Source organism: Tubulanus polymorphus, chromosome 5 (genome assembly GCF_964204645.1).
Source record: "Tubulanus polymorphus chromosome 5, tnTubPoly1.2, whole genome shotgun sequence".
Classification (NCBI taxonomy): domain Eukaryota; kingdom Metazoa; phylum Nemertea; class Palaeonemertea; order Tubulaniformes; family Tubulanidae; genus Tubulanus; species Tubulanus polymorphus.
In genome coordinates this window covers 1,960,523-1,972,708 of record NC_134029.1, presented here as the reverse complement: position 1 = coordinate 1,972,708, position 12,186 = coordinate 1,960,523, and the positions used below count along the sequence as shown (strand labels likewise).

At 35.7% G+C, this 12,186-nt stretch overlaps 1 protein-coding gene across 3 annotated transcripts; it reads right to left on the bottom strand.

Moving 5' to 3' along the window:
• Positions 1-29: 29 nt before the first annotated feature.
• Positions 30-11,871, bottom strand: LOC141905407 (F-box/WD repeat-containing protein 7-like). 3 transcript variants are annotated; one of them, XM_074794260.1, is made up of 13 exons: positions 11,812-11,871; positions 10,494-10,610; positions 8,000-8,145; positions 6,435-7,254; positions 6,108-6,187; positions 5,913-6,018; positions 5,696-5,830; positions 4,951-5,214; positions 4,687-4,800; positions 4,306-4,487; positions 3,769-3,994; positions 3,275-3,485; positions 30-3,185 (listed from the first exon to the last, which is right to left on the bottom strand). In XM_074794260.1, exons 2-13 carry the CDS (start codon positions 10,593-10,595, stop codon positions 2,893-2,895), a joined length of 2,679 nt encoding a protein of 892 aa, XP_074650361.1. In that variant the 5' UTR covers positions 10,596-10,610; positions 11,812-11,871; the 3' UTR covers positions 30-2,892. The 3 variants fall into 3 exon arrangements, with proteins under 3 accessions (XP_074650361.1, XP_074650359.1, XP_074650362.1); XM_074794258.1 differs by lacking the exon at positions 11,812-11,871 and adding an exon at positions 11,489-11,663; XM_074794261.1 differs by lacking the exons at positions 10,494-10,610; positions 11,812-11,871 and adding an exon at positions 8,976-9,091.
• Positions 11,872-12,186: the final 315 nt, after the last annotated feature.

The following is a 12,186-nucleotide window of genomic DNA, read 5'->3' as shown; positions in this document are numbered from 1 at the left end:
TTAATATCTTTGATCATTTATTTACCAAGACTGCAAAATATACCTGTACACACTGTCATTTACCTCGTAACAACAAACAAACAAATAAAACTGAACCACTACCATAAAAAACAAGTGTCAGTGTTGTGCGGTACACAGTGGGAAAGGATTACCACTGCGATAGGAGCGTACCATTAACACTGTACTTGTGTTTAATTTTTACATGTAAATATATTCATAAAATCTAGTAGTATCAAAAGAACATTTTTCCCAGTAAGAAGAATATCCATTATTTTGTTACTCCATTTCGCATTCAACTCTCCCCAGCTTTTGAAGGAGTCCTGTAGAAGACAGCACAGTTACCATTTAATATTCAAAGCATTTTAAGTAATCAAAATATAGCGTACAGCACCTCCTAATAATATACCTCTGCTTATAACAGAAAAGGAACATTTTTTTTTTGAAAAACGGGTGAAACGTTCACTACATTAATACAACACTTTAAATACACTCTTTCACACAAATCACAGAAATGTTAAACTGATATTTTAAGTACTCGACTCGATAAAAAATTGTGACAAGATTTATACAATAATTACGATGAATTTCATACAGTTAGGATTTCAGAGATTACGTCATTAGAATTCAAATCCGGCGCATCCTGAGATCAGCAGATGTGAAATGATATAGGCCTATTGAGAACTATTAATGAAATTAACTCAAACCCTGAGCCAAAAATAGGAGCATTTTCAAAATAAAATTATAATGAAAGAACATCCGCTGATCAGAGTGACGATTCACAGTTCCTGACATCAATTGACTTTTACCGATGCGTACAAAACTTAATTATACATAAACAATGTAACTGAAATACTAGAAATAAAGAGAAAATAATAACAGCACCAAATGTTTATAGTAAATAACTAAAATGACTGGACCCAGTTCCACAGTTCTTATTTCAGATTTGACCTGACTTAACTCATTGAAAATGAGCTGATTTAACTCAAAAAGAGTGAAATGAAACTCACAACTATAGAACTGGATCTATCTCGGTATACATCCCACTGCCTTCGTTTAATATTAATCCCAATTTGTTCAGTTTAATGTATTTCATCAGTAAACAACAACGAAACACTAACACCAGTATTAAAAAGAAAATCCCTTTCATTCAACCACGACCCCCAGCCCTCGAAAATAATCTCAAATTACACAAGTTAATCACTCTAATTTCCCAAGCAAATATCTACATGCCCCTCGTTGTAAGTTTTAAATGCAAAATCAAGTGCTCGAAAGCCATGATCATCACAAACACCATCACTTATATCATTTCAGATTGAAAACAATAACAGCAGAAACATTCCACCGAACCATTTCTAATTCTTCTAGAAAATATAAGCCGTGTTCAGCTATCACCATTTAATCCATTTCGATTTGGCCCATACCTAAAATGGACCAATTTAGAACGGATCAAATCAGTAATATGTGATCACACATGTTTTAAAATCAGACGTTATCACTGGTCCTACAAAGTGTATTCACACACAGAGAAATGATCTGTTCTAAAATCTGTTTTTTTGGTTGGTTCAAATTGGACGAATTAGATTGAAGTGTCAATGCGGCTATAGACTGATTATTTTTGCCATCCACCCCTTTATTAGAATCTAGAATCTTATATTGTTGACCTATACCTTAGAAAAAACCCGGAAAATCATTGATAAAATTGTCACAGTATGAACAATGGACAAATAAACACTTCGCGCTTAAAAAAATTGCCAGATACTTTGATACACACAGGTACCGACCGCACTAAGATATCACTATTGATGAATTTAAAAAGGAATGAATAAAATCAATACTAAACCATAAAGACATACCATACATAAATACAGTTAGAGTTAGTTTTAATAGGTGGGATATTCATTTCAGTTTACCATTTTTAGATACGTTAAGAGAACCTACAAAATGACCAATCAATGCTCGTAATAAAAACTCAATAATAGTTTTTTATTTATTTTGTGATACATTTTGCAGTTGTTTTATTTACTCTCCAAACGGAATAACGAATGGCGACGTTTGTGACGAGCTGATGATACGTAGTTCACTAAATTCAATTAACTTTTGTTCATTTGGCAGAGATTCCACGAAACACGAAATACTAGATGTTCCACATCCGTTGTATAAAACACTAAAGCATCATCTATTATTCTCATTGAGAATAGATTTAATTTCTGCCATGAGTTATAAAAGGCCCCAGGCCTCGATACATATATAATAGACATTTACGTTTAACGCTATTTTTTGTACTAGTCTATAACGATACAGTAATCATTAATAAAAACAGAATAACACAGTTAGTGAGAGACAGAATTATCTAATTGCTTTTAAATCGAATTGCAAAAACTAAATTGCTTAATTACGTGTCATATCAATCACTAAAACACTCAAAATGTCGTCGTCATTATTGATGAGCTTTTATCAGATTTAAGAGACAATTATAACGTCGTACTGAATTAAATAGTTTCCACTAGATAAATTCAATCTATTCAAGTAGAAGTGTGAGCATTTTGACTGGCAATGTGGACACGACATGCCTCTCTACACTTACACTCTCTAGCACAGCAAACCCTGAACTATTGAATTATTGGAATTGTTTGAGAAAGTAATGAAGTCGCTTCAGTTATGATTCTCATTATACTCTGTTGTTAACCAATTGGGAAGAATACTGCTTTATCTTAACACAAGAACCACTTCGAGCCCTAACCTTAGATTCCTCTTCATTTACCATTCATCCACATCTTTTTTTATATATATATGTATTTTTTTTCTAGAAAAATCTAAAGGTTCAAAGCCTAAGTCCACCACCAAACGATAAAAAGACTGCATTAAAACTGTTAATGTAAGAGAAGCGTTGTATTAAACGAGACTAGCTTCGCGCTTTTTCTCATCCTGGATGTCGAAATCGAGCACCAGTAGTTTAGTTTCCTCGGTTCCATTACGGCTGCCGACTGCGCAGACGAGTTTAGTATTACAACACCTGACACGCCACACAACCCCTCCGCTACCACCGGACTCCAGTGTCACTAAATTACGAATGAAATCACCGTTCTTTAAATCCCAGATTTTAACAGTTCCGTCATCGGACGACGTGATTACAAATTTCTTATTAAACTGCAAACACGTTACCGCACTCTGATGTTTGTTTGGACCTGAAAAAAAAATATAAATTCTTTTAAATCATTTTTCATTTCCATAAAATGTATCCGATTCATCTTGAAGCATTCGATGAAATACGAACCTTGAAGAGTTTGTAAACACTGTCCAGTTGTAATATCCCAAACTTTCACAGTAGAATCGGCATTTCCAGATACTAGAATATTGTCCTTTAACTCCATACCACTGGTCAATGATTGATGTCCGACTAATGTATGTAAACAGTTACCAGTGTTCACATCCCACACACGTATAGATGTATCTAATGAACCACTGACTATGTGTGATCCATCAAACTATAAATAAAATGAGAAACTTTTTCAGCTTTCCTTCATATGTCTGTTCGCTTTATCTTGCAATACATCGTTTGATCCTTGGTTTCTCGTGATTAACCCTATTGGAATGTTCGTATCGAACCTTACAACAAAACTGCTTTTTGAAGTGTCACCCGCACACTGTCAGCAGCCAGTAGGACTCGAAGCCGCTTAATGCAACATCATCACGCCTTACACCACAGTTATAAAGCCTATCAGTACCTCGAACAATGTATATCGGATGTATAAGGTTAATTTGACTTACCTGTAGTGAATAAACTCTATTTGTATGACCCTGTAACGTATGCAGACACGTTTCAGTTTCTGGATCCCAGATTTTTACCATGTAATCATACGCACCACTGATCACGCGACTACCGTCATATTGCACACACCTTACTGCTGCTACGTGTCCCATATAGACATGTAAACATTCACCGGTTTCAACATTCCACATACGTAACGTTGCGTCCCGAGAACCACTTACAACTCTACAACAAATTCATAGTTTTTGCTTGTTTTCATTTACGCTTATTTACTGCACATCGTTCTATAACACTCACTTTCAATTGTTTTGATTAGTTAATATTTAGGCAGGTTTCAATCGGTCTCTATCGATTCCAGACTAGCATAATCATTAAAATCGATAGAAACCCAGTAGAGTTTGTAATCTGAAATTGCCATCCTGAAACGGGGAATATGTTCAATGGAAACCTGCCTTCTCCAAAAGAGGTGTCCCCGATTAGATGTCACAATTCAATTATGGATTTTATGAAGGTGGTCAAAGTATGAATAAACTCACCTGTCATTATGAAGATGCATACACCTAACAGTAGATGAATGACCGTATAATGTATGTAAACAGTCTCCAGTATCGGCGTTCCAGATTTTTAACGTACGATCAGTTGAGCCACTTATAACGATATGTTCCTTCATCTGAGACGACCAGACTCCACCTGTATGTCCAGTTAATGTACGCAAACACTGAAACAAATAATTACAATAATAAACTGTTTTTCCCTTCTTCATCTAATCAATATCATCCGCTTTGTTATTTACACTACAAGTTCCAACATGACTAAGACTGATAGAACTAATATCTCTAACTATGCAGGAACACAGCGACAGAATGGAGTAATGAATGTCAACGAATGATTTCTGTTAATCAAGGTAGGATACATACCTTACCAGTAATAGCTGACCAAACCTTCAGCGTATTATCATCTGAACCACTGACTATTCTGTTACCGCTGAATTCTAGACAAGTGATCACGTGGTCATCGTGACCTTTTAGCACCTAAACGAACAAATCTTTGTTTTATAGCATCGAGTGACATTTTACTCAGTTCTGATTTGGTGCAGTTTCACCCGGGCCAAAAATTGTCTCCGTGTTATCGCAGCTTATCAGAATACCCCGACCGTAAAACGCTAAGATTGTAATAATTACCTTTGATGGTCTAATCGGACCCATACGCCAGTTTTTCTCGATTTGATGTTGTCTCATGTATAAATGTTTCCACGGACTGCGAATCGATGCTGGATTCTTGCGACGTAATTTGTTTCCGAACACGAGAGATTCGTCGATTCGTTCTTCCCGACATTTTTCGCGCCACAATAGATTGTCTTCAGCTAGTATTCGCCAGTATTGACACGTCTGGGCAGCGTTGAGTAATGATTTCGGCTCGAGGAATGACAGCACGTAAAGAGCCAGCTGAAACACATTAAACATTCCTTTCAATTCATCTCAATTCCTCAAAAGAGCTACACTTCCTATCGTACACTCACAAATTTTAAAATGAATTAATCTTAAGACGAGAAGATACACAATATCCGTGTTTGATGATAACGAGAGAAATCCCACAATAACGAAGCCAAAATTGAAAAATTCTATATCAGAATGATTATATTTGAGGAGCGACGATTTTTTTTTGTTCTCAGTACGCCTAATGATGGCTAACAGTTGTTAGCCGAAACGTCGCTCCTCAAATATAATCATTCTGATATAGAATTTTTTAATCTTGGCTTCGTTATTGTGGGATTTCTCTTGGGTGAATTAATCTTGTGACACAATTTTTCCTTTTTTTCTAAAAGTTTTGATATAATTCATGTACATACTGACTTTTGTACCAATATAGTTTCTGTGTATCAATGAATAGTATATACAAATAAAGAGATGTAAATAATCTTCTCACCTCTTTGGGTAAAAGTGAAATGAAATCTCGTTGAAACTGAGGTTCGATCACGGCCATTAGATGGCGCACTTGTGTCGGTTCGCAGTGTTCGATGAGATCGTCTAAAGCCACCATACGTTCCGCGTTACTCCATGCCTTTAATATCAAAAACTCATCGTAATCAACTGATTTATATCTATCGTATTAAACTTCATAAAATCAGCTTGAAAATTCTCACCTGAAATGTTTGAATCCAATCAAACATTCCGGAAGGTGGGTTGTTTTTCGATGGAATGCGTGGACGACTGATTCGGCCCGGTGGTTTAACGCAACTAACTCCAGATCTAATCAAATACAAACAAACCACAGTTCATTAGAACCCGTCAGAATCAACGCACGACCAATTGAATTACTACAGACACGCTGAACTTACTGGCACTGTTCAAAACAAGGCTTCTTCTCAGGAGAAACAGCTTTCGTTATAAGAGCCTCGTCATCTGATTTACGCTTCATCTGAAATAAAGAAATGATTAAACGCTATATCCGAGTTGTGACGATAATATAACGAGAATCCTACAAATGATGAAAAATTAAAATAATGACAATTAGTTTATAGTCAAAACATCGAATAAACTATCAGACTTTATTCTTTCATCATTATTGTGAGATTCTTATATTTTCATCTGAAAATCATCAATAAAGTATTTATAACAATCGGACAACTTGAAATATGAACTGATCGAATCTGAGTAAATCTCACCAGTAACTTTGATCGTAAAGAATGTCCAGCGGATAAATCAACCTGTAGCAGATTATGCATATCCACATCATCTTCTTCACCATCATCTTCATCCTCGACATCCTCATCATCGTTTTTATTACCGGTTGAATTCTCATCATTTTCAACGATATCATCATCCTCGTCGTCATCATCATTGACAGTCGTATGGCTATCATTCGAGCATTCATTCAGATGACTGTATTTAAGATGAGGCGGAGCAGCAGTCGCTCTGTCCTCCTCCAATGAATCATTGCTCTCGTCGGATGTTTTCGTTTGTACAGTTTTTCTGTCTGTATTTACATGATTTTCCGCACTCAGCGATGCAGCTGCTGCTGCTACTGCTGCTGCTGCCGCTGCTGATGATGATGGGGTGCGTAATAATGAGATTGTATTGCTATTTGAATTACGATCGTTATCAATCGTATTATTTGCTCCTAAACGTGTAGAATAACGTCTGTTAGTGTGAGTTCCCGCTGCTCCTGCTCCTCCTGAACTAACGTTGTTTATGATTTCATCGCTGTCGTTATTTTCAGTTTTTTTAATACGTGCCGCACGAGAACGCGTGATTAAACTGTTATCTACTGATGTCGTCGTCGTCGTAGTTCGCTGATGAGTGGTTGTTGCGGTTGATGGCGGCATGATAATGTTATCACTATTATTACGAGTTATCCTATGATTATCCGGTATCTGTTGCGTGGTGGTGCTACCTCCACTGATTGCGCTAACTCCTTGTAAGACTGTAATATCACTGCATTCTGATGATGTTGATGTAGAAGGTTTATCGCTTTCTGATTTTTCTCTATAAAAACAAAAGACACGACATTCATTTTTCCACTACTGTACAGTGTGTGACCTGTGAGTATGGATGGATATAAGCGGCTTAAGCGGTACCCGAGACGAAATCATATTTACAGAGAAAATGCATCCATCGCAATAAAACTGAATCACATATTTTCCCAATACTCAATACATGTTTATACAATAAAATGCAAGAATACCAAGGAAAAACGAGTAAGAAATGTTTCCTTCAGCTGTAGTTTAATTAATATTTCAACGCCATTCAAGTCATCTTCATACTAAAGGCTACAACAAAATTATATATATACTCATATATCCGTATCATGCTGAAACATTAGTATATCTCTGGAGATGAATTTATAAGGATCTCAAGGAAACCTTTTTTGACTACAACAAAATCATATATACACATCTGTATCATGCTGAAACATTAGTATATTTCTGAAGATGAATTTATAAAGATCTCAAGGAAACCTTTTTTGACTCTTTTTTCATTTGTATTATGGAATTTTATGATATTGTCATTACAATACGGAGAGAGCTTTTCATCAAGATTACTCGATATATATAATTTCCTCAGAGCAAAGAGAACTAATAATTAATTCAGTTGAAAGGTTGATAAATCTTTCACATGCAGCTGTTTCATTAAAATTCATATAATCAGTGTTAGGAACGGTTTATTCATCGGAAAAATCAATTAATTCATATCTGAATTGTGTATAGATTGATTTAATCAAATGACGCACCTTTTTATATTATTAGTCGAAGTACCGGGTCTAGGGGACGGCTGACTTGTTGTACACATCAATTTCACACGATTTTGATCCAATACTCCTGAACCAATACCGGGAACTTTCAATATATCGCTGATACTACTGAATCCACCAGACGCCTACAAAATAATAACAAATATCTCTCTTATATACATGATGAGAATTGATTTCCCATCCATTCTTATCTTCAATCCAACTTATATCATGTTTCTCTGACCATTACTGGTTGTATAATGTATTGATGTTAGGTTGGACGTTCTCAGCAGATGAAAAGCTCCCAGTAGAAATAGGTTCCGAATGTAAGGCTCAGAAAATAGTTTATACGTAGTCGAAGAAATCTGGCTAGCAGAATTACAATGTCCTGATAACATATTCATGCATTTATGAAAACCCAGAAATCCACTTTTTCAAGGGAAATTTATAGGAATAAAAGTCATACAAAGACCTGCATCTAACTCAATGTACAGGTGCAATTATACTCTGAAACGAGAATTGAGTTCTTTGTGAAAATCAGTCAAGTTCACTTAGTTGACAATTCAATACGCTCTATTGAAACAAGCAACGAGACCAGCATATTATACCTATCATACACACACATAGATGCTGACAACAGGAATGAAAAATAATACCCAAAATACGTGTTCAGACGTATTCTTATTTACCAGTTATTTCCAATTCGAAAAAATTTGACAATGAAATCCGTGATACGTAAGACAATTGTAGGCGGCAGATTGCAGTGCGAAAAGAAATAGACAGTTCATTATCACAAACTACAGTCTACCACATATTCCTCTTACCTATGAATATTAGGTATCTATTTCATTTCACCCTAAACATCAATTTACTCTGATTTAAACCAATAATAAACATTAATCTTTGAAAAATCAAGAAAACTAACGACATAAACAAATGAAATATAGACTTTTTCATGATTGTAGTGAACACGAACCTGGTATGGTAAAAATAACGGTAATCCCAACTTGTCATGTACGACTAAACAATCCATTTCTACAGCTTCTACTAATGACGTGCCAATAAATCGATCATCACAAGTAATAAGAACAATTCGAGAAAAAACCTTTCAAAACGCTGATGACTGCACGACGCCAGTGAGCGAGTGAGCGCAGTAACTATACAACCAGGACCACAACTACTCAACTGACAACTCAGCAACACAACTTCACATGTACACTATACCGCTATATCTAAAGGAGCTGTACTGTTTGAGGGCCCGCATTATGTTCACAGCTAGCTCAGTTGACGAGATCTAATTTAAACATTTTACACACAATAAAACTGATTAAATATGCATAATGCTCTGAGTCAAAACTGTATAGCATCAGGTATACACAATAGGCGCGCTGCAGTCTATTGTCCTCTTCTATTTACACTGTATTGTCAATATTTCGTTCATCCTGTACATCGCTTATAATTTGAACACGCTCACGAAAATTAAAGTGATTAATATTTAACGTTCCACTAAAATAAAATCCGAAGAAATTCATTGCCGATATTCGATTTATAAAGAAATAAATACACCTGTCAACATTTCTATAGAAATTACCACCTGCAATTGCAAACTAGTTTTTTTAGAAATTTTTTCTTCAGCCAAGACAAGCCTGAACAGATTAAATAAACCAGACATGAATAAGAAATTCCCACAATTACGACGGTCTAAATATTTTAATCAAAAACCGATTTCAGATTTTAACTCAGCTTACAAATATTGTTGTATAATCCTTGAAAAAACTTAGTAGCTTCAAATCAATGTTGCTTCTTCTTCGCTCAACCAATCCTAGACTAATCCTATTCAACTCTCTCCCTCTCACACACAGCAGCCATACACGCTGCTCGACGAGCGACAAGTATAGATTTTCCTGCGGCTCAAATAACATCAGCTAGATTTTAATCGTTAATAATGTATCTTATTCGAGCAATTTAATTCCATAATCAATACTACATGAATTCATACATGATGCACTTGCAACCATTTCCGATTATATAAAAAATAACCAGCAGAGATTACTGAGTGCATTTTATCCCTGCAAATAAAAACCCTCAATCACTCAGTTTTACAGCCAAGGCTTAGATTTCTAACAACTTCAATGAGACCATTTTAGTTCTATGGCCAACCAAGACCGAGGACTGTGGGCCTATCCATTTTAGTTGGTTTCAATTTGACCATACAGCTAATCTAACTATTTAAGACTTAATTATGTGATGCAACTGAAGTTTATTAGTTTATTTTCTCTTGCTTTCTGTCGTTCAAATCTTGGTTGCCCAACATTAACAATATTGTATCTACAAGACAGGGGTGTTGCCTGCATACTGTAAGCAGCTAGCATGACTCAACTCCCTGGCCACTCGTCAGCATCACGCTTTATCCAACTGAGCTACGGTATGGAGTATTAAGATACCTTCTTTTAATAACTTTGAAAAATTTATACGCGTTTCATAATATTCTTACCTCCCTCATACTGATAATGGCATTGGCTTTAGTTTGACCAATTCCTATCAATGCTTCTAAGTCTTTGCAGCTTGCTGTATTTATATCAACTCTATCATCCATATCTGTGTTTCATTTCTAAAATAAAGACAGACATTCAAATTCAGACATCTCTAATTGAGAAACTCTTGCAAGTAAAGCAAAATGAAAGGTTTACAAGTAATTATTATGCAGTCTGAATTAAGAGCTCGGGGCACGTCACATTTATCAAAACTTAAAAATCTTGAGGAGGTGCAAGACCTGATAATAGTGTCTCAGAGGAATCTTCTATCAACAGGAACTTAGTGATAAATGAAAATCTCACTCTCATAGCCCATATATCACTGCGATGATATCAAAGGTAGGCCTAAAAAATACCTACAGTCCATTTACTCATCATAAGACTTGCTTCTTTAACTTTAAGATATCTCACGTCATAATTCAATTTGTTCAAGGTAAGTGTTTTTTTCTGATCTAACTTGGTGGTAGGCCTATGTATTACTTTATAGAACCTGGGATATTGGATAATTTGAGGGCTACTATTTACGCACAACCTCCGAATATGATCCCCTGTGGTTTGCTTCAAGCTAAAAGGAAGGGTGGCACACCCTTCTGTTGGTTGTTTTCATTAGATTAGTAGTTAGTAGTAGTATCCCTGATCATAAGTGATACTGCCTCATTAAAGGGAAGGTATTTATCAAACGCCTTAAAATTCGAAGATGAAGTGGTTTAGTTCTTATTGATGAAATCACTAAGGACTCGCTCAAGAAAGGGTAATTAGACCTACACACAACGAAAGGAAAAGTTGAATGAAGCGAAGAACAAATGAATTTGATTGAATTGAACTTTTTATTCACCCTGGAAGCGCTGTTTTTCGATCCTATCTGATTCTATTTCTGGTATATGAAGTAAATCCTAAATCTCTAATGAGATTCTCGATTCTCAAATTACGAAAATAATAATCTAAAACGACTAACGTTTATTTTATACGTGTTATTCTTCGCAATAAATGCTCTGGTGATAAGCTGCTGCGGCCGCCATCTTTGATCTATCTGAAGCCAGCTCTGGCAAGTGAATTCACTTCAGTACACCCATATCCGCCTCATAATACGTCGATACTAAACCTGAATCTTATATTCTGTTTTTTTTTTATTTTATATATGCCCTCGTTGTATATTCACATTGTGAATCATTGTGTAACAGCTGATCTTTTGGGTAAATCTCAATAAAGTATGCTATTTAAATTGAATACTCTGAGATTGGCCCTGGCAAGTGAGTGTGCGCGCGGAGAATCGCTCACCTTCGCTCTACGATAGATGGCGAACGAGTCGCTTCAGTTACGCTCTGCAGCTTTAACGCTCTATTGATTATCATCGATTTGGTAAGTATATTTGCATTATATTCATTAATCTGGCATTTCTTATAGTTGCTTCGAGTGTTCTCCGGCTATATGAGACGGGTTTTTAAATCTTTGTCGGTTAAGGATGCTTTAAATTTGAATGATAAGTAAGAGCAATTCCGCGATGTTTACATGATCGGGGCGAAGTACTTAATATTCCAACGCGGTGAATGTAGTTTTATCTTGTATCTTTTGTCTTTCGCTTCAAAACAGTTATTTCGTGAAAATATTGATGGTTTCAATAAGTAAGTTTTCTTTATGATGGATTGATATGGG